This window comes from Cryptotermes secundus, unplaced genomic scaffold (genome assembly GCF_002891405.2).
Source record: "Cryptotermes secundus unplaced genomic scaffold, Csec_1.0 scaffold1158, whole genome shotgun sequence".
NCBI lineage: Eukaryota > Metazoa > Arthropoda > Insecta > Blattodea > Kalotermitidae > Cryptotermes > Cryptotermes secundus.
Window position 1 is genome coordinate 445,873 of NW_019729912.1, and position 24,193 is coordinate 470,065.

At 41.8% G+C, this 24,193-nt stretch overlaps 1 protein-coding gene across 14 annotated transcripts in view; it reads right to left on the reverse strand.

The window, feature by feature from the left end:
* LOC111865836 (glutamate receptor ionotropic, kainate 2) overlaps positions 1-24,193 on the reverse strand; it is a 236,857-nt gene that overhangs the window by 99,682 nt on the left and 112,982 nt on the right. For all 14 annotated transcript variants that reach the window (XM_023854180.2, XM_023854177.2, XM_033751995.1 and 11 more), the window contains exon 2: positions 20,084-20,245. In XM_023854180.2, the coding sequence (XP_023709948.1) occupies positions 20,084-20,245 (162 nt within the window). The remainder of the gene's footprint in view (positions 1-20,083; positions 20,246-24,193) is intronic.

Genomic DNA, 24,193 nt, shown 5'->3' on the forward strand with positions numbered 1-24,193 from the left:
ACCTATATGGATTTTACTATAGGTTTTGTTTAAACATATTTTAAACAGCCTAAGTACGTAGTTTCATGTGTACCCCAAACTCTGCGAGAATATTTTACAATACTTCCCTCCTAACTGCAATCATATGTTTTCTTGACATCTACGAAAAGCTCATGTACTGCCTTCTAGTACTCCCATAGCTTCTCCAGCTTCTGAAGAATGCAAAAAATCTGATGAGCTGTTGATTTGTTACGTCGAAACTCACCCTGATGATCACCAGTACTTTCGTCTACGTATGGATTTAACCTTTAGGGAAAGATCACTCATTCATTCATGAAGCTGAGCCCTTCTGGAGAAGCCGCTAATTCTGCAGCTACTCAAGAACTTCCCAGCATTTTATGGAAGCCAAAGGTTCATTATCGTGTTCACAAGAGCCCTCAACTAGTCCCAATCCTGAGCCAGCTCAATCCAGTTCATACCATTCCATTCCATCTCTCTTAAATTCATTTTAATATTGTCCACTCACTTACGCCTTGGTCTTCCCAGTGATTCTTTCCTTTTTGCTTTCCAACCAATATCCTATATGCATTCCTCTTCTCCCCCATTCCTGCTACATGCCTTGTCCATCTCATCCTCCTTGACTTGATCATTCTAATTATACTTGGAGAAGAGTACAAGTTATGAAGCTTCTTATTATGCATTTTTCTCCATTCTCCTGCCACTTCATCTCTCTTCGGTCCAAATATTCTCCTCAACACTCTGTACCTTGAGAGAAAGATATTGGACAAAACTTTGTATGAAGTTGATAGCAATGATACCCCTCGATAATTATTACAGTAAGTTTTATCCCCCTTCTTGTGAATTGCCTATTGGTTAGACTATCCGCTCGTCACTCAAGCCTTTGAGCCAGCGGTCGGCTTGCCTGACAGGATGCGCACTAAGCAACTGGCGTGCGTACCGTGGTTTTTATGTCACTAATGGAATGTACTCCATGGCTCTGAAAATAATTTCCGCTGCATCAATTTAGTTGTCATTTCCTGTTTTTTGCAGTTGCGTTATGCTTCATGAAGACCCATTAATATCGACTCGCAGAGAGTGAATCTCAATGAGCGACTTGCAGTACGAAACTTTATTCGATCACACTGACTAAGCAAGGCAAAACCGTGTTGGTTGTATGAAACCTTAGTCGAGGCGCAACGTGGCCTACTATGCAAAAAAAATGTCAATAAAATTATGAAAATCGATCAAAAAATCTAATAGAACATCAATAATAGTTTTTATTGCTTTACCACCAAATGTTTCTATGATATAGACTATCATCAGAGGGTTCATAAATGAATGACGTAATCATTGAATTGCAAATTAAAATATTTACATTTTCACATCGAAAAAAAAGATCATACAACGAAGCATTAAAATGTTAAATTATGCTAATTTAAATGAAGGTCGACTGGGTTTTCGCATATGGCGTTCATTTTATATGAAGGATAAAAACAATAAAAATTAATATTAACCTCTTATTTTTTATTGCTTTCATTAAATTTATTACATACTGTCGAGTAGATGGTCTCAAACCTTCTTTTCATAAGACAACAGGAGCTTCGGTGTTTGCCTGTGAGGATCTGTACCCCACAGTTCAATATTACACGCCAAACAACGATGTTAAATTCTCAGCTCAAAATTCATACTTTGCTGTCAGCGTATTGATAAATACTATTCGTCAGTTTCATCATGCCCCATAAAATTATTTCACATGCCCTCTTCTCGATTTATTTAACAACGCTTTATCATCTACTCTTACCATACAGCTTCGAATAAGAGGGCTGTTTTGTAAAATTATCTGATTTAATGTGGAAGGAATCACCAATGGAATATATTTGGGTACAGTACTGTCTCACCAATTGCCAATCACAGTGGCCGCGCGGTTTAAGACATGAACTGCCTTCATTCGCTCGAATGCTGGTATCGTTGGTTAGAATCCCATTCAAGGCATAGATGCCTGTATTCTGTGTTTCTGTTGTTCTGTGTGAAGGTAGAGGCCTTGCGACGGGCTGATCCCCGGTCCAAGGAGTCCTACTGACTACATACAATAAAGGATCAAGAAACTGCCCAACGAAGGACTGTAGTGCCATAATAATAATAATAATAATAATAATAATAATAATAATAATAATAATAATAAAAATTAAATGAGGTGACTGAGGAAAAACTAGAACTATATGTCAGACTAGGCCAAGAATCTGATTAGTAATATCTCGAAAACTATGACATCGTAACTTTAGGTCTTCGCTAACAAAGAGTAATTTCTGATCTCATTTTTAGAATATTTTATAATTTTACAATCAAAAAGTGGCTTACAGTTTCATTTCCGTTTCGTAATGTATATAAAAGTTTTCAGCCTACACAATAATATTCTGTATTTAAAAACAATGTATACACTACTGTATCAACATTTGCTTTTATTGGCGCTACATGTTTCGACCCTTATACTGGGTCATCATCAGGCGTACAATGATACCAGTCACAATTGTTGAATTGCATATAAATATTTGCATCTAATTCTTCAATAATGATCCATATTGTGCTCTTGAGAGTTATATTCGATCTACGCGAAAAAATAAGTGAATATCAAAATAATTATCATAAACATATCTTAAGAAACCAACTGATGGAATTCCTTGGAATTTGATTTTCACTTAGAAGGAAAAGAGGAGAGAGGGCCGATGAGCTGTGTTTATATTTGGGGTTCTTTTACCGAACTTTAGTTCCGTATCTAATTCCTCTGTTCCGAGTACCTCTAGGTACAATTGACGCATTCGTAACTAATTACTCGGGTGCACTGTACCTTCAGTACATCATTCAATTCATTTCGTTACCACTTTCAATTGTCCAGTTCTGCTACCAAAGAAAAATCTGCAGATAGAATTTCCACACAAAAGAAGTCTCATTTGAATGCAAACTTGTTGCGTGTCACTGACTGTTATTACGTACGTGAGACTTATTCAACAAGTGAGGCTTCTACATCAACGATTTTCTGATTGGAAATAGAAAGATGGAAGGTGTCATATTGAATCTTTCTACAGCGCTGATCATGACAAGCTTCCTCGCAAAGATACGAGTCTTCTGCTACCGGTGCAATCACCGGTCGATTCTGATGTGTTGTAGCTTGCACTGTCGTCACATCCTGGCTCCGTCTGCTGGTTGATTCGGAAACCTGCAAGACGCGGATGGCCTTCACACAATTTCCGGGCCGGACTCATTCATCACTCATATGAAGTTTTGCATGATTATTCAGCCTGCTGATGGTCTAGTGGTCAGAGTTCCTGGCCGCAGATCCAGAGATCCGGGTTCAATTTCCGGCGCTATAGATTTTCTGGGAAGTAGTAAGTATGAAACGGAATCCACGCAGCTTCGTGAGCATAATTGAGGAGCTATTTCAAGGAAATAGCGGCTACGGTCTAGAAAACCGAAATTAACGGACGTGGGGATTCGTTGCGCTGACCACGCGATCTGATCTAATCCAACCAGTCGCAAAATGACCCTGGGGTCGACTCAGCCTCTAACAGAAATGAGTATCAGGGATCTTGCTGGGGGGCAAAGGGCGGCCGGTGCGTAAGGCTGATAACCCTACCGCCATCTGTGAGCCGACTGTCTAGAAAATGTGGGAACATGTCACAACCCTATGGGCCTCCACTCTCTGTTACAAGGATCCCTTTACTTTGTACCCTTTCTCCCCATTCTTGTATTGTGATTCTATTGGTTCTTATGTTTAATCGGTTCAGCAGTTTGCGTGATGTTTAGCTCTGGGCATAATGTTCCTTCTCAGCTCAAAGTCGGAATTTGCATCCTGTCTAAACTCGATATCAGTAACTTTCAAATGTATTTCTGTTAAAACTCCGTAATGACCTACCAAACAAAGCAATAAGGCGTTTGATTTTTACATCATCTTAATAAATCCAGATGTTGTAATTAAATTTCTAGTAAATAAACATGAATTAATTAATTGTATCATCAAATTATAAACAGGGGTCAGAGAGAGCAGTGCCCGTGAATTCGAGTAACATATCGAAACTGCCACACGGGAAAATTTGTAGGATCTCGTATGACACAATGACTCGTTCGTGATGTATGTCCATTTCTGAAACATGTTCTTTGTCTGATTGAATTTGGACAATGCTATTACAGAATAAAAGTGCAAGGGATATACTGAGACATCACAAGAAGACGGCAATGCGCTAAGTTCCCTGACAGACCTCGTTACACGCTATTGGGATAGGAAGGACCCATGGGAGTGGCCGCCATGTTGATGTTGATTACTGCCTAACCAACCACCTAAATAAATGACTGCCTCGCTAACTGCATGCTACAGGCTTACATTACAATTGATAGCTGTTCGCTCTGGGCAGTATATTTCCTTCTTTCAAGGAACCCAAAGATCCATTACCATGTTCGCAAAGAAGAATGCCTTTGGCCTGGGTCTTGAGCCACTAACATTTAACTTACATTCTTTCAAAGAACGTACGAGGCCCTCTATTTCATTCGTAACATCCGTTCTTTACTATGGGGTTGTTGGTGCTGCGCTGAACACACAAACTTGTGGACTACTTTTTTGGATTTCTGTTGAAGCATCCCTCTGCACACATACTGCATAACAATCACAATCAAAACAGTCTTCAACGAACTACAATCTAATCCAACTTTATACTAAAATTCCAATTAATAAGCCAATAACAGGAAATATAGTTCACCGACATAAAATACAGAAGTTTCCAATGATCATTTATACAATAACTGTTGAATATAAGTAAGTAAAGTAAAGGTATCCCTGTAACAGGCCGTGAAGGCCCATAGGGTGGTGAGATGTTGAAGGTCCCACATTATCTAGACAATCGGCTCACAGATAGCGATGAGGTTGTCAGTCTTACGCGCCGGCCGCGCTTTACCCCCCAGGAATATTCCTGGTACTCATTTATGTTAGAGGCTGAGTAGACCGCAAGGCACATAATTATGTGCATACAAACACTAACAAATCAGCGTTTTCCTTATTGTACATTTTGAGGTTCTACTAACTTAGTTATAACGCCCTGAAGTCCTTCGAAATTCAACCGACATTTCGTAGAAATATATCGCCTCAATTTTCAGGGCCGAAGAATTTAGCTACACAAAGAACCAGCGTGGAGCAGGTAGCAAGCAAATTTCTGCTGTATTTGTACTTGCTACCTGCTTCAAGTTGGTTCCTATCATCATCATCATCATCAGTAATCTGACAAGACGACAGGTCCACAGTCTCTTCCAAAACAATTCCTCCATTTAATGCGATCTAGAGCTTTCTCCTTCAAATGACAGTATCCTCTTCTGTCCCCAAGGTCATCCAGCATCTTCTTACGTCTTCTTCCTCGTCTTCTTGTCACTTCTATCCGCCCCTCTATCTTTCCTTCGATAACTTCTTTTAGAAGGCAGTTACTGTGTAAGGTATGACCAATCCGATTAGCCTTCCGTTTTCTTATTTCGTGTAGGATATTCCTCTGCTCACTGACTCTAATTAACACTTCTTCATTTCTCACATAATCGGTCCAACTGATCTTCTCCATCCTTCTCCAACACCACATTTCGAAACTTTCCAGATGTTTCTGATCTACTGCCCTAAGTGTCCATGTTTCAGCCCCATACAGAGCTATGCTCCAAATGTAGCATTTCACTAGTTTCTTTCTCAAATTGAAGTCCAATCTGCTGGTAAAAAGATTTTGGTTCCTAGTGTAGCTAAATCCTTCGGCCCTGAAGAGGAAGCAGGTAAGTTTTTCCGAAACCGTGGTTGACTTTCAAAGGATTATACGTCGGTACATCCTAGAACACAGAACTTTTCTTATTCTTTCTTTCTTGTCTGGGCTTACCATTCAGCAACAGTGGGTGGTTGTGTGAGAGGCGTAACAAGCCACAAACTGTGAAACAGCATCAAGAAAGCAACACAACAGTGCGGAAAAGTCAACATGATTGGAAAACTGTAAACACCGGTTCCTACCCATTCCCGCTCAACACACGTTAGATGATCCACTACGGTATCTGTGTTCGGGTAGCGTGCGGGTTGCCTAAACCTGCTGCCTTGTTCCATTAAGCGCTACTGCGTTAAATTTATGTTTGTTGCAATAATGTACGTAAATGTCATAATTACGGTGATAAGAAGCAGGGACGTCGAGAAAGAAAAGAGTGCCAGAATTGGCTGGAACTAGAGAAAAGGATTTGTCTTGGAATAAAGAAAAGCGAATTAATTAGTATTTTTGAACATTTCCTTATTGCTTTCTTAAATTTTTCTGGGGGTAGAAAAATGTATTTTTCTCAAGGAAATAGTTTCCAAATTCAAGTCTCAGCACAGATGACAAACTAATGTAACTCCTTCCCAAACTCATCTATTTTATTCCTTCCCCTAAATGCCGCTTTACTAAATACTATTAACAATTACACAATTCAGCTCTCAAGCCTGTGCACAATAATCATTCATGCAGATACCGGTAAGGAACCTGGATAGCTCAGTTGGTATAGTGACGGGCTAGACGGCTGGGGTTCGATTCTCGACAGGTGCAAGAGAATTTTCTCTTCGCTACAACGTTCAGACTAGCTCTGGGGCCCACACAGCCTCCTAACCAATAGGTGTCGTGGAGACTTTCCCCTGGAGTAAAGCGGTCGGGGCTTGAAACTGACAACATACCTCCATCTATTGCCGAGGTCAAGGATGTTGGAGCTACTCTTTCACCCTCCCATACGTCTCCATGACGTGGTACGTAATTAATTAAGAGTAGGATTAATCTAACCTTCACTTCACTTGATGTTTATTATCGCACAAATGTTCAGGATTTCTGCATCACTCAAGTCTCAGAATTTCGCAACTCTGTCAAGCTGGCATTACACACGACAAGAAATCACAAGTTGCGTACGTAACTTTGATTCTAGTGGTCTGACATTCGTACCAAATTTAATAAAAATCTGTGGCTACGTTCATAATATATTACGGGAAATAGACAGATGAACACAGCCTAAGTAGAAATTTCGTAATAACTATGAGAAGAAGAAATTTAAATTATATAGAAACGCTGACCCAGCTATTCAAGTATGTCGCCAGGGCTTCTTCACAACGTTTTTTTTTTTATTGCTAGTGGAGTGGAACTAAGTCCCTTGTACTGCGCCCACTTCTGGCCTATTGTACCAGCCCCAGATGATAGGTGAGGGTGATTGTTGAGTAATTGGTGGAAAGAAGATTGGCAGGGGAAACCGAAGTACTCGGAGAAAGCCTGCTCCAGCGCCACTTTGTCCACCACAAATCCCACTTGAGCAGACCCGAGATCGAATCCGGGCCGCCGCGGTGGGAACCCAGCTACTAACCGCTTGAGCTGTGGCACGGCCCTTCTTCACAACGTTATATGATTTAAGTTTCTGGGGTTCAGCCTTCAGGAATTCATCTTCATTTGGACTCCGGACATAACTTGATGGTGCCTCATTTTACAGACATTGACGGCGACAACTTCCTGGCTGTTAAACGTCATTTCCTTGTGTTTTCCCTTCCACACGCCCGCTTACTCACACCGCGAGAGTAGACTGGGTGAAGGGACAGTACAGCGTTTTCTACGCGGGTACAAAAACCAGAGAGCATGTCTTTCTGACGGGTTTCATAACATAAGAGACCGCCTCTGTAGTCTAGTGGTCAGAGTTCCTGGCTACAGATCCAGAGGTCTGGGTTCGATTCCCGGCGCTACCAGATTTTCTGAGAAGTAGTGGGTCTCGAACGGGGCCCACTCAGCCTCGTGAGCATAATTGAGGAGATATTTCAAGGAAATAGCGGCTCCGGTCAAGAAACTCGAGATTAATGGACGTGGGGATCCGTTGCCCTTACCACGCGACACCCTCTATCCCTAAAAGTTTGCACTAACTTCGCCGACAAGTGGCGGTCGCTCGGTCGGTATAGCTCGCTTGCGGACTACAGGCCACGGAGTTCGTTTCCTAACATAAGAATGGGTCGAACCTTTCTTTTTTTGACTGACTCCGCAGACACTAACAGCAGCGCTGGTTCCACGGCCTCTGCTAATGGCAGTATGACAATTTGAAGAAAGCTTACTGTGACTGTGGCTAGGTGCATATTAGGCTGTTTTCGCTTCACAGAAAGCGGAAATATAATCCTTAGCAGCTACTGGGTGCATTTCAACAAAATGTTTAGGCTAGTGTCAGAATCTGAAGTGGCTAATTCCCAGCAGTGCAGTTGATGACGGGATAACACTCCCCCGTATTGGGGCCGAGGAAGGACGCCTCACAGATGGTGTATTGCTGCTGTATTGCCCTCCAAACCCTCTGACCTGTATCAAGAAGGCCAAAACGATTTCCGCTAGTAATTACCAGTACTCAACATCTTCAAAATTCCTATAAATAAGACAACAGCGGGAATACATGTGGATTCGCTGCAGCTGGAAAATAGATACACTGGCAAAGGCCGGAGGAGGAAGACAACGCGAGAAACATGTAGACTGGGTTAATCCTTGGGACCTTCTTCAGGAACCTCAACGGAGTCAGCGTATGGCAAAGACAAACCTCTCGTTCCTTTGACAATACCAATAACCCATATAGCGGCAAAAAAGCTGCGAAATTATTATCTTCTCTTCTTACTCGCTGCAGACTGCTCAGCCGGTCAGAAAAGAGAACGAGCATCACTGAAATTTGGGCAGAGTTCTAGCGACCCGCTGTGCTTTTGTTGTCCTTTATAAAATGATGACCGATGGAAAGACGTGCGTTGGTTGCTTCATGCAGAACTCCGTTAGCATGTTCCATCTGTGGGAGTGCTGAAGGAAGTGTGGTGGAATGCAGCCTACTGCAATTTTGTTTCTTATCTTTTTGAAGAAAAGCTTACGCCTCATCGATTAAAGCATAGAATATGGCATAATATATCGATCTCACGCCGGTCACGGTAGCCGAGCAGTCTAAGGCATATACTGTCTTCGCCCGCTTGGAAACCGGGATCGTGGGTTCGAATCCCACTCAGGGTATGGATGTTTAGTTTGTGTGTGTGCGTTTTTCTGTGTTTGTGTATAGGTAGAGGCCTTGAGACGAGCTGGTCACCCGCCCAAGAAGTCCTACCGAATGTGTAAGATCTAGAAAAACCGAAGTGAACGGAGAAGTTCATGGAGGTAGACCCAGGCCCACTGGGGCTGTAGTGCCAAGGAAAAAAAAATATCATCTCACTATTAACTGAAACAGTTTTACATTTGATGAATGTTTAGTCTACTAAGAAAGAAATATTTATGGGCAATATACTGTAGTATGTGGTGTGATTATCTTTGTAAATATATACGTAGTAGAGTCATTAAGTTCGTGGAATGTGGTTTTATCGCATCATATTGTAAGGTATTTACATGCACTTACACAGATCCACATCGGCCCTCAAAATAGTTGCCGTTGCCCGCTATGCAAGTCTGTCAACGCTGTCGAAACATTGCTGGAACATATTGGAAGTAAATTCCCGTACGACGCTTTGCGGCCATTCCACGAACTTATTGACTGTGGTTGTATATGTATTTGCTTCTGCAGTTAAGATCAAGTAGGATGGGATGGGCAGAGAATGTAGCACAAATAGGCAGAGAAGAAATACACATAGGATAATGGTGGGAAAGCCGGAATGAAGGAGACCTCCGGGAAGACAAAAGCGTAGGTGCGTGGACAATATTAAAAAGAATCTCAGAGAGAAAAAAGATGGGATGGATTGGATTGAGCTGGCTCAGGATAGGTACCGCTGGAGGGTTCTTGTGAACACGGTAATGAATTTTCGGGTTCCGTAAATTTTGGGAAGTTCTTGAGTAGCTGCACAATTTGCGGCTTCTCAAGAAGGGCTCAGTTTCATGAGTGAGTAGTCATTACATTTGCGCAATCAGACGCCATAAGTATTATAAATATTACTGAATTTTAACAAAGTCTACAAATACAGCGCATGTCACAGATCTGGTGGCGTCGTCTCACGTGGTTGCGTCGCGTTGCCTGATGGTCTCTCTTTTAGCGCTGAATTAATTTGAATGAAACGCGTATATTGCATGAAGCTTTATTTGCGGTTTTAAAAGAAAAATTTAACGAAGAATGGTGATAAGAAAACTTGCAGAAAATTCTTACTTTTGTTACAGATCCAGATGTTTGCATCGCTTCCAAAGCGCAGACAAATGGATGAATGAAGAGTAAAGAACACGAGATCGTTTCAGTTTACTTCCCTAGGCCTCAGTTCCCATCGCATACCAGGATCAGATAAAACATCCAAGCCAGAAAAATTTCTTACATAATTTATTTTTCTGAAAACGAAGACTGATTCGCATTGTGGTAAAATTTCGTTGAAGCAGTTACTAATGATGCTGTGCTTTATTTTAGAAATGTTTTTGAGCTTTTGAGGACGGAAAGATTGCTTGTGAATTTGTGTCAAAGTAACAAATAAGAAAGAAAACGACATGGTGGAAATTATGTAAAAATTTTATTTCTATAGTCATTAGTCTTTGTCTTCTAAATTGCATATTTTTCCAGTTCGACCACTGTCTTCACAACGCGTTTGTATTGATATCTACATTAAACTAGGTCATCAATTGATGGCTTCTTTTTCTTTAACTCTTGTTGACATAGTTACCAACATTGTCTTTCGATTCCTGATTCCCACAGAACACAGTTCCTGACTGAGGGAACATTTTCATCTCCGCAATAAAGGGTTTTCAAACACTTATGACTAGTTCACGAACTTCACGAGACAAAGAAGGCAAAAGGAAAAGAGTGGGAAATCACAAAACTTTTCAAACTTTGAAGAGAAATATATTATTAGGGTTTCGTTCTACCAGACAGCAAAGAAGTTTCCTTTCCATCTTTGTAACTTGAAGTCCCCTCTGGCTGGAAAGTGGGGGGGGGGGTATGATTCACTTTGTTGGACGAGGAACTTTATCAAAGACATCGCCAAAATATCTCGTTACGTTCGTGCACTGATTCCCTTACAATAGATACAGTTGGTAAACTTGTTTCCTTCTGTCCCAGCTAACGTTCATGGTTACTGCTAACGATATTTTTGGGCCCAGTCCAAGCCTTCAAGTTTTTACCCATAGGGGCGGCGCCTTTTCTTTGTACAGTACCGACCGAGCAAACAGTCACAGCTTTTGTTGAGAAAATTAGTACCTCACTACTACACTACTAATGCTAATATACTATCACATATGTGATGACTATAGACGGTGTTTGGATTAGTAAATGCATTTATTGATCACTTACACACACCTTACACACACGACTCGGAACTGCAAGCAATCACAGCGCCACCGCTAATCTCCACACTTTACGAATCACTATAGCACACGCTAAATATTTTCCAGTCTGCTGTGTCTTCACCAACCGTTTCCTGGCAACTGCTTCTAACGATGGAGATTGGTCGCCCCAGTGTCTTCATGATTAACTCCTTGGTACGGACCACGTAGAAAACGCAGTCCATTCTTGTATGTTTATGTTTCCCTGCGAATGTGTTCGCATCACCCAGCAACGGATTGCGTAACACCGTTTATTAAGAATCCGCTGCCCCAGCAACGAGCGTCGTTTTATGACCGTTATCCAGCAATGGGTCTACCTACTGCAATACTTATTAATGAAGATAAAAATATAATGCCGTGCATAACTGCGTTTCAGTTATGTATGCTCGTACCGTCTCCGAAACTAATTAAAGAATGTCTATGAAATTTAGTAGGTGGAGTGTGCACGAAATTTTCCTAGTGAATTTACTCACAGTTTCAATTTCTCCAATATGAAACTCAATACGTACGAACTGGGAAATCTTATCAATTTCCCATAAAAATGATCTTACAAAAGATTATTACATGACAAAGAAAAACTGTTTTGAAATTTAAATCTGGACAGAGTTTCAATGTAGTTAATATTTAATTAAATATTTTATTATTATTTATTAATTTATTTACGGCTTGTTTCATGGCGGGGTCAGTCCCTCTGACTATACGGCTTCAAATGGTAGGAAGTTTAATGATTTAAAAAGCAGTCGTGTGCTGATTTAAAGTCCTGTCACAAGATCTTCCTGGAGGGACTGAGTAAAATGCGAAAATCCTCATTCAGGAGGGTCGGTTCTTGTCGAGGTTTGAATTTAGGATTTTGCGAATACGAAGGAATAATGCTAATCCATAGTCCGTCACGGATCAAAAAAAAAGTGCACCAGATGTGTGTACACCTGAGTACTGGGATGTGCTTTGTCCAACAACACCAATTTTCGGGAAACTGAGTTTGAAGTTCGGGAATCATTTGCAGTTTAAACGTGAACAACACAAATTCTGAAATCTCACACTTGAAAATAAGGTAAACCTATGGAAATGTTTGGAAAATGGGTAACAAAATACAGAGAATTGGAAACGTGCATTGTCTCATTTTCGTCAAAATGTAGAGACAGAACTTTCCAATGCCCAGGTGACGGCACGTTAGCAACGTTACCCCGACGAAGGAGTGACCTTCCACACGAGATCCGGCTTCAGCAACATTTAGTTAAGAATCGAGACAACGTAGGAATATTTATTGCATGAGTTCATATTTCACGAATGGTAGCACATTTTCTTCAGTGCGACTTGTTCTCGGCTTTGATGCACGTGGAGCATCTTCAATGTCCTTCCTGCCGTCACGAAATACAGCATACCATCGAAAAACGTTCGAGCGACTCAATCACTACCGTACAAACTTTTCATCATTTCGTACGCTTCTCCGGCTGTTTTGATGTTGGCTCTCTGTTCAACCGCCATTTTTCCGACGAGCGTCAGAACAGTACTGTCACATTCAAGGTCAGAACACATGATGCAGCGATGCCTGCGCTTTGAAATTACAGACAGCCACAGCTGAAACTTCAAGCATCTTAACGCCACAACTCGCCAACAGATGGCATTGCAGAAAAAAAAAGAAGAAGAAAAGTCCTAACGGATCCTGGACACACCGTGTAAGTCGGAGAGACAGAAAACCAATAAAAGGTAACAGCGATATATTCAATTTTTATGAACAAAACAGTATAAATCAAGCTTGCTGCAGGAAAAACGGTCACTCTGAAACAGACTAAAATATTGTGGCGCGCCGCCTAGGGCCGGAATATTTGGAATCAGAACGCCTCTATTGCTATACAACGGCAGCGAAGCCTAGGAAATCGTTGCCCCGGAAATGAAAGTCTGACAGTGGAGTTTCCACCGTTACACACGAATTGCTTGAGGCAGACACGTACTCTCGCAGCAACGAGTTGTTTGAAGCAGCGTTTACATAGCAGCGGGCGAAAATGGCCCTTCGAAAAGTTGTTCCCCATTCAGCCCGAGTGCCATATATAACAGTGAGTATTCGGTAAGAGACCGAAGGGACTCGGACCCGTGAAAGACTGCGCTGGCAAGGACCAGTAGCATGTAAAAAAGACAGACCCGTCGTCTCGCCAGAGAGGGCGCCCCACAAAAACAAATCCTTAACGTTCAATAGTAATAAGTATCTGGTCATGAGCCCCAGACGGGGCTCGACACCAAGACTTACTGACTGACTGACCGTCAGTCGCAGTGGGACTTGGACTTGGAGACCACCAGAGTTCTTATCCGACTAGAACAGAAGAGTTTGTATTCGACTAGAACAGGCGAGAGCTTTTATCCGACAGGAAAGTGAGTTCGTATCCGACAAGGGACCAAGGACAGTTCAGCTCCGACCAGAGCAGAAGACACTTCACCGAGATCAGCGGTGCGCAAGTAATTGTAATAGTGAAGAGGAAACGTCTAACGACGTTATAAGTTGAGAATAATTGTAAATGTGAGTGTAAAATGTGATTGCTCAATAAATATTCTTTCAAATCCGAGACCCACATAAATTTATTGTAGCGTGTTTGCTAGGCAAACAACGTCTCACAAGAAGAGACGATTACACAAGAACCCTGAAATTTATATAGACTTACAGATTAGAAAGGGAAAGAAAATATCTCCTTTTTCTTCCTCCTCCTTACGAATGAGGCCAATTCCTGCCTGTTGTCAATCAGAAGTAACTTCTGAAAATATTGTGACATGTGGGCGGTTTCTAAGGGAAAAATAATGGCAAATACGTTGCCTCGGAGAAATTGTTTCTTGGAAACCAACTAATTACGGAACAAGTTTTACATGGATCCGGAAACTGAAAGTTGTAAACACTTGGAAATCAGACCATTGTCATGAAATTAGCACAGCTTTAAGCAGCAACAGATAAGCACAGAATAACAGAAATGTTCGAGAGGGTGTTCTCTATTCAGTTCGTCCCGTAGTTATAAAGGAAGACACGTAATTCATTTGGGTGAATTCTTCGTTCGACATTCGTCCTTATTGATTCGTAAGCGACAAATTCGTAAATTAGAACCAAGTCAGTCACGCTGAAGAGAAGACGCTCGTAGTCCAGTAGTGCATTGAGCGAGGCTTAGACAGTTATTGCTTGTGTGCTGTTGTAATTGATTGTAATTAATAGTGATTGTACAAGGAGGTGGGCCAAATCTGTGGTCTAGTGGTCAGAGTTCCTGGCTACAGATCAAGATGTCCGGGTTCGATTCCCGGCGCTACCAGATTTTCTGAGAAGTAGTGGGTCTGAAACGGGGTGCACTCAGCCTCGTGAGGACAATTGTGGAGCTATTTCAAGGCAATAGCGGCTACGGTCTAGAAAACCGAAATTAACGCCCGTGGGGATCCGTTGCGCTGACCACACGACACCCTCTATCCGCAAAAGTTGGCACTAACTTCGACGGCAAGCGGCAGTCGCTCGGTCGGTATAGTTCGCTTGAGGACTAAAACCACGGAGTTTGTCTTGTACAAGGCGGTGCCAATAAATCCACTCATCCAATCCTGAATCCGTTATATTCGACACGAACACGCGACGATATACACATGTATCCTACACACAATTGGGAGCACTACGCAGGTCATCACAAAAACAGAAGAAACGCAGACACACACCCACACCCAAGCAGAATTCGAAAAAAACGACCTCAGTGTTCGAGAGATCGAAGTCGTTTTGTGTGCGAGAGAATGTGGCCTCTGCAATATGTACCAAGGAGAGACGCTTAGAGACTCTAATGCACTGCATAACATAATAATACGCAAGTAGAGGCAAGACAATGCTAGCGGGGTATTTTGCTCCATCACAACCTTTAGTTAAATGCAGTCATAGGCTTGCCCACGGACAAAGTACAAAATAAGGGATGTAATTGCTGCCATATTCCTATTATACGTTATTATGTAAGCATGCGCATGAAGGCACTCGAGAGGCCTATGCATTGTGATCGCGAACTGGCTTAGGTGATGACTCTTAAATTTTGAAGCAATGGCTTACACTCAAGTTTACTTACCTAACTAAAGGAATTGTTTGGCTAGGTTTCGACGAAAAAGCATTTACATTTCCATTACTCAGACACTTCGTTGTCCCTGCGCTTAATTAATTAAACCCTATGTCATGCATATATGTGAAGGAGTGAAGACATAACTCCACCATACTTGATCTGGGCACTAGATGGAAATAAGTGGTCAGGTTCACGTTCCGGTCACTTTACTCCCTAGAAAGAGCCCCCGGTACCCATTAGATAGATGGGGTGGTGGGCTCCAGAGCCGGTCTGGACACTATGGAGTCAAGAAAGATCTCTTTTCCCTGTAGGGGATCAAAGATCCGACGTCCAGCCAGTCGCTATACCATCTGAGTTATCCCGGTCCCCAATTTCACCTGTACAATTAGGAAGTATATAAGAGGATTAGAACCTAAACTAATTAAACGGTAGACTAGATATTAAAACAGGAAATGACCTATCTGCTAAGCTCTCGTACACCGTAAACCCGCTGTAGCGCTTGATACATCTTGACGAGTGAAGGACAGACAGTGATAAACCGCATGAACCGAGCAAATTGGCTCCCGCTGTAATGCTTCCGTCTGGTACTCGATAAGAGTCCGTTTCATGCTTAGGCCGCCACGCCGAGATTTTGCGTGAGTTTCCTTGGTCTCTACAAACAAATGCAAGGATAGTAACTCTAATTAAGCTAAGAACAGTGCTGTACTACTGGACGTTCCACACCCTAGCCTGTGACAGCGTCGCTTCACCGAAACAAAGAAGTTTCTTTCGTGGTGGGGTTCATGGCATGGAGCGAAGTTACGTATGCATCAGTTTCGTTTCTATTCCATTCACTAAGAACACGACCACTGTAGACAATAACGTGTACGTAAGATTTGAGGTTTTCACGGCGGTGACTATGAAGAAAGCAGTATTCTGGGATTTGGCACCGTGTATATGTGGTGTTAACCGACGTTCTCACGGTCTCTTCGCCTGCGGATTTCTTATATTTTTCCTTCTACCATGAAGATGGAGGCGATACGTTCCTCCGAACGTCGGTTAACACCACATATACACGGTGCCAAATCCCAGAAGACTCCTTTCTTAATAATGTGTACGTTTGTATTATGCCATTTAGCTTAATTCATATTGTATCATTTTGAATCAGACCGCCTCTGTGGTCTAGTGGTCAGAGTTCCTGGCTACGGATGCAGAGGTCCGGGTTCGATTCCCGGCGCTACCAGATTTTCTGATAAGTAGTGTGCCTGGAATGGGGTTCACTCAGCATCGTGAGGATAATTGAGGAGCTATTTCAAGGAAATAGCGGCTTCGACCTAGAAAACCGAGATTAACGGCCGTGGGGATCTGTTGCACTAATCACGTGACACCCTCTAACCGCTAAAGTTGGCACTAATTTCGCCGACAAGCGGCGGTCGCTCGGTCGGTATAGTTTTCTTGAGGACTACAGGTCAAAGATTTAGTTTTGAATAATGTAGTTGTGAACGCGGTTTAAAAATTATTTGCCAAAGAGTTACCCTCTTCTGACTAAAGGTAACTTTGTGTAATAAACTTAGTAGAGAATTCCATCAAAATTAGTCGAACGGTTCTGAAGTTGGCGACTGCACACAGCTTGAATTTTTTTTTCGTGTCATTATGTAGAAAGTAGCTCAAGACTTATGGGTAAGTGTTATGGACATCAAAACCACGTGTTTTATTTACCTAAATAACTTTTGTTCCAAACACATTTGGCTCCGCTGAATACCATAGTGAGACAAAGCAGAAAGGCATATAGGTCTTCATGTAAAAGTGTTAGTTACTTTGTCCGATTTGAATCCAAATTTGAATGTTACGCCAAAATTTACCAAAAAGTCCGTAATATAAAATCTCATTTAACTATTACGATTTGAGGTTATAACAGTGGCGGTTATGAAGTGTTACAGCTTCTGGGATATAATACCGCATAATCAGCTGAAAGTCAACCGACGCTTCTGAGGAAGACGTCGCCTCCATCTTCAGAGTCGAACAATAAGCCGAGCAAGAAACCAGCGTGAAAACAGGTTGCAAGCAGACACACCCTTCAACCCTTAAGCTGGAGGGGACATTTTCCTCCGAAACGTTGGTTGACTTGTAATGGACTACAAGGTGTTATATGCCAAAAGACAGAACTCTTCATTATACTCCGCTTGTTGGTTCTCGAATTGTTCGCCGCAGACAGACGACAAGGCAAACGTGAGTAATTTTCTAATTTTCGCTCTGAACGCGCCAAAAACCGTGGACAGATTTACATAAAACCAGATATTACATTTGGCTAGGGGAAATCATGGCTGGCAACTGATTGCAGTACGGTGAAATAAAAGGGGTGGTGAACCTGTCCGTGAAGAAACGGGGTTGTAGTACAGAGCTTCAGCCGTTTTGTGCGTAACGTTTTCTCAACCGTGAAAAGGCACCCTCGACATAGGTTACAGGGTACATATTCTATGCATAAGAGTATGACTTGGGCCACTATTGCAGGAAGTATGGCGTCTCACTCAATTAGCGCCGGTCTATCCTTCCTCGCGTCCTTTTCAACGGTTCGACGCTCTCACAATCATTACAAAAAAACAAGCTACGGCCAACGTGGCTCATTAGCTAGCGTCTCGACGGTGCATCAGCTTGAAGGCCTCTCATCCGTAATGGGGCAGCCGTCACTTGACATACCAGAGTGATCCCTGTCCGTAACAGGACCTGAGCATATGCCCGCTTTCGCAAGGCCTGCATATAACACAGGCCCTTATACTGCAAGACAAACGGAATATACTGTGATCCAAATCCGACATCAAAATTCTCAATATTCATATCATATATGCTATATATCAAAATTATCTGTTAAGAAATATAAAGAGAGAAAAGGCTGATAATGAATAATAATAAGAAAGTTTCCTTTCCTCCATACCCAAAGAGAGGTCTTGGGTTCCTACGCCCAAACTATATCTTTTTAACCTTTCCTTTATCGGCAAAAAAAATTCGAGTAGACGTAAAATATATAGGAAAAGAGCTGAGAAAAATAAATGTAAACCTAGAAATGTTATTCGGAAATAAGAGAATAAGAAATCGAAGAAATTCGAAATGATACTGCTGACTCAGGAAGGAAACCCCCAAGAAATATTTATAGGCACATCGTGGCAAGAAAGAAGCAAAAACACAGAGGAGAGTTGTTCATAAAAATTTTTTTCCTTCTGAATCTTTCCAAGTGAAAGAAGAAGAGTGGAGAACATGGTGCTGTGATAAAATTACTCTCTCTTCATGAATATAAGCGCGTAATCGTTTTGTGGAGGGGAGATGCCTTTACCTCTACCATCTGTCAGATCTCATTCAAGTTGTCTCCGAAAACATATATATTGTCACATGTAAGGGGTTACGCGTGACGAAAATAACGGGTTCTGGATCATGTGATTGGATTTATTAGAACTTCGATTATACTGGGAATCTCATTATACAGCCATGGCAAGAACCGTACAGAAAGTACCTGTTCCATTGTAAGGCCGCGCCATAGCTCAAGCGGTTAGTAGCTGGCTTCCCAGCTGGCTACGTACGTACGTACGTAGCGTGCTTCGCGTACGTAGCGCTCTGTGTGGCCGAACTTTAAGGCATGCACTGTCTTCGCTCGCTCGGAAGCCGGGATCGTGGGTTCGAATCTCACTCAGGGCATGGATGTTTGGTGTGCGTTTTTCTGTGTTTGTGTACAGGTAGAGGCCTTGCGACGAGCTGATCACTCGCCCAAGGAGTCCTACCGAATGTCTAAGATCTAGTAAACCGAAGTGAAACGGAGAGTTTCATGGAGGTAGGCCTAGGCCCACTTTAGGGCTGTAGTACCAGGGGGGGAAAAAAGGAGAAGGTAAATGAAGATAAAATTGTTCTGAAGTTGAATCGAAATAAATATTTTCTGAAAAATAAGATTTTAAAATATTATTGTATTCGTCATTATTCTATGTATTCATGGTCACGTGTCCACAGTCTCACTGTGTATATGTTTTAAACAAACTGGTATATCCCAATAATCAAGAACATGTAACTGTATGGGGCACCATGTCAATTAGTTATGCAACAGCGATCTGCAGCATCATTTAAACGCACACACATACATATGCAAATACAGAATCAATGACAAATATTGAAAAAGTGCGTATTTTAAACAACAAACCGAGAGACGATAAAGCTATGTAGATATTCAGTACTATGTCCGTGATGCATATACAACTATTAGCTATGAAAAATAAACAAGCGCTTTACAATAAGTAATTAAAAGTTGTATCCAGTGCCAGAAATCAATTTATACCATCTAGTTACTCATTTATCGATCACAGTGGCCGTGTGCTCTAAGGCATGAAACGTCTTCGACAGCTCGAACACTGGAATCGTTGGTTCGAGCCCCACTCGAGGCATGGATGCTTGTGTGCGATTATTCTGTTTCTGTTCTTCTATGTGTAGGCAACGGCCCTGCGAAGGGCTGACCTCCCGTTCAAGGAGTCCTACCGAGTGTGTATAGATTAAGAAACTGAAAAGAGTGGTGGAGGTCCACAAGGGGTGTAGAGCCATAGATAGATGGGTAGGCAGGTGGGTAGGTGGGCGGATGGGCGGATGGGCGGATGGGTGGGTGGCTGGGTGGATGGCTGGGTGGCTGGGTGGATACGCATTTATTGACTCTTTTAAAATAAATATATTTAAAAGAGAAATGGTTGCTTCTAATAGGTTTATATGAATATGAGATACGTGTAAGTCTCAACTGAGATGGCTTACCTTTCTTGGAGGCGTGGAAACTGTCGTCCCTTGGCACGTGCTGAATATCGTACACCAGAGTCGTGCGGGGCAGGATGTGTCTGTCCTTGTTGATGCGGTACACTGCGTACTTGAAGGCAAGTTCAGCGCTGCTGTCCTTTTGGTCCTCCGTGAATATGGCCCCTGAGAATAGCACATCGTGAGAAGTAAATAATCACATCTCTTTGGTCTTAATGCTACATTCCAAATGGCTTTGTGCATGCCCCACATGCCCTAATGTTAATCTGTTACAGCCACAAATACACTTGGTCGTCGATTTACGACCTATGAGACTTACGACCGGCCGCAATTACGACCACAAAAAAAAATAAAATAAAAGATGATTAAAATGTAAAAGTTTTTAAAAATAAATTATGAAGATGATAAATAAAAAATATATGGCCGACATACAACCAGATCGACTTACGACCTTTCAGTCATAACGGAAGTCGGTCGTAAGTCGACGACCAGGTGTACTCTACAGCTGTCAAAGCTACAGCCAACACTACATACCCACAAACTGGTTCATGTTTTCAGTGATTACAGGCCACACGGAACGTTTTGAAATGAATATTTCAGATAAATATTTTATGCCATGTTTCAACACATTGTAATAAATGGGATTTGAGAAAATCGATAGATATAAGTAGACAGAGTTGAGCTACTTTCAAAACAGAGAATAAATTGGAACTCCAGCTAGAAAATTAAAGTCGTTGTATAACTGTCAGAGTATACTTCCCTTTACAGAATTTAATGAAAATGTGTTTAGTAACTTCGGAATTAAAATGCAGGAAAATGACCGATATAATTTCTCCATTACTCCGTCTTATTATTAAAATGTACAAAGAAAATACGAATAATGAGGAACTTGCACTGATCTTCCTATCTTCGTTTGTTTAAGCACGATATATCAACTGACGTATATGGGATCTGAAGCGATAACTTTCTGAAATATGGTGTAGAGACCGTTTTGTAATTTGTCCAGAGAGAAACATGAATTTTAAAGAAAGCAGGCTTCTGGGATGTGGCACCGTGTATATATGATGTTAACCGAAGTTTCGGAGGAACGTATCGCCTCCATCTTCAGGGTAGAAGGAAAAATAAGAAAATCGGCAAGCGAAGAGACCTTGAGAACCGGTACAAGCAGTCTGCTACCCTGAAGATGGAGACCATACGTTCCTCCGAAACTTTGGTTAACACCACATCTACACGGTGCCACATCCCAGAAAACTGCTTTCTTCATAGTCACCGCCGTGAAAACCTCAAATCTTACATGAATTTTAAAATCTATTTTTGACTGAGCCAATAAAGTGCTGACATACTATGCTACGTATTAAGACTCTGAACCAAGTCACTAAATAGAAACAATATGACAATACGTAAACGCATTGCGTATTTGTTCCTGCTTGTAGTTTTATAATTAACGAATGAAATGTACCCATGTTTGAATTGAAAACAAAAAACAACAAATTTCGTGGCTTTAGCCCACAAGCGAACTATACCGACCGAGAGACCTCCGCTTGTCGGCGAAGTTAATGCCAACTTTAGCGGACAGAGGATGTCACGTGGTCAGCGCAACGAATCCCCACGACCGTTAATAAAGGTTTTCTAGACCGGAGCCGCTATTTCCTTGAAATAGCTCCTCAATCATCCTCATGAGGCTGAGTGGATCACGTTCCAGACCCACCACTTCTCAGTAAATCTGGTAGCACCGGGAATCGAACCAAGATGTCTGGATATGTAGTCAGAAACACCACTAGACCACAGAGGCGGTCCATTTTTAAACTGAGCTGTATTTAAATTAGGGGAAAATTTTGACCGACTCTGAAAAAACAAACATTCCAGAACCTATAGTGTAGAGTCTGACATATTTCAATGAAATATCCCTCGATGGTTAACCCTTTGTCGCAGTGGGATGGTTCAGTAGCCCTAGTGATCCAAGCGACAATCCTGGGAAGTGTATAAAACACATATTTTCCGGGTTGCTTAATAAGAGAAAAGCTAAGATTAACACAACAAGGGGCTGGAAATTTTTGATAGCCGTACTGAAAACAATTTTTCTACAGGGTGGGAGCCTGAGTGCTCAGGCTGGACATTGTATGGCTGATTGTAAATTCGTTAAGCGATATGGAAGACGAGACACGACGTTGGATAGACATTCTCAATATGAAAAAAAGAAACATCTGCTACATGTAAAAAATGAAGTAGACCCGCGTGACATATAAAATTTTTAATACAAATTCGTAAACAATGTCGAAAACTATTCATATAACAAATTATATTTTTTTCAATGGCTCGTCTACCCTATTGAGGCCTCTCATTCAGTTTCGTTATTATTTTTCATAGACGGTAGTACTCCTTGGATGAGTGATCAGCCCGTCGCCAGGCCATTACCTGATACAGGACAATATAAACACAGAATATACGCGTACACATACCAAATATCCATTCCCTGAGTGGGATTCGAACCCAATATCCCAGTGTTCGAGCGAGCGAAGACAGACCTTGCTTTAGACAGTGCGGCTAATATGGCTGACATAACAAATTATATGCGAAAGGAAAATACAGTAAAAGTGACAGCATTTGGGTCCTACATTACTGTGCAATGTAATAGAATGCTCGTTTAAACCGTAAACTCTTCATAACGGCACACAAAGACTCGACGTTTTTGATTATATCCCCCCCCCACTCAGAATAAAGCACTGCCCAAAACCATCAAAGTAAACAAAACAAAAGAGGCTTAGCAATGAACGAAACGACAAGAAAAAAGAAACCAAAGTGACCGCTATAATCAGTATTGTGTGATCTCGCTCTTTGGCGAAAACGTATGTTGCGGCTGAGATGAAGAGATACCTCCTATTCAACAAGCAGCTTTGTCTCGCACTCGTTCAGTCGCCGCCTGACTTTGTCTTTATTCAGTGCGTCATCACCAACAAGATTTCCAAACTGTCAACATCGCTTCATTACATTTTTACTTGCAATTTAAAAAAAAAATCCGATATTTTGGCTCCCAAGGAAATTACCTCTTTGTCGATATATTATTACAAACTGATCATGTTCCTTTAGCCTTCCGTCACATTAAGAAAGTTGGAGTCAGGTCCATAAAGAGTATTACTTAGGAGGTGCGGAAATAATTTTTATCGAGTGTATATTTCAAGAACAGATATGCAGTCAGTATGACTGTGAACAAATATTTTACTCGTCCACAAAAATATACTGACATGACACATGAAATCCGGGGTGATTCACTGTTAGAAACGACTCGCCACGTTCCCGCGCAATGAATAGACGCGGAATAGTCCACTGCTAGAAAACCTTTCGGTAAGCACGTTCCCGCTGTAACGAATAGACGCATTAACAGACGAACAGTACGAGGTGATAATCTATATTCGACTCGCTTCGAAGTTATAAAAGGAGAGTTCAATTCAGTTGAGTTCAGTTCAGTTCGCGAAAGTTCAATTATTCGGCATTCGTAAGAGAGTTCAGTGTTCAGCTGTGGAGTGTTAACCAGCGGACAGCGGAAGGCGAAGAAGTGACCGTACGTAAATCAGAATCAAGTCAGTCACGCAGAAGAGAAGACACTCGTAGTCCAGTAAGGATTGGAGCGAATCTTACACAGTCATTTTTGTGAGCTGATATAATTTGTTGTAATTAAGAGTGACTGTAATAGAAGGCGTCAATAAATCCAATCATGCAATCCAAAATCCGTTATTATTCATCGAGGAACCCCGGACACGTGACAATATTATACTGCTCGTATAACATTTCGCTGGAACGGGGATAGTTCAGTCGGGTTGTGAACTGGATAGCCGAGGAATTGAGGTTCGATTCCAGACTGCGTAATGAGATAGTTTTCTTGTGCACAGGGTCCAGATCGGCACTGGGGGTCACCCAGTCTTTTGTGCAATGAGTATCCGGGGCTCTTCCCACGGGGGGTTCAGGGACAGGGGCGTGAAGTTGACTCGCCTCCATCTAGTGCAGAGCTTAAGAATATTGGAGATGTGTGGTTTCATGGTGTTGTGCTTATTTAATCAATCCCAGGGACATCTGTATCGTTTCCTTGATAACACTTCGTTGAAGGGAAGCAGAGAC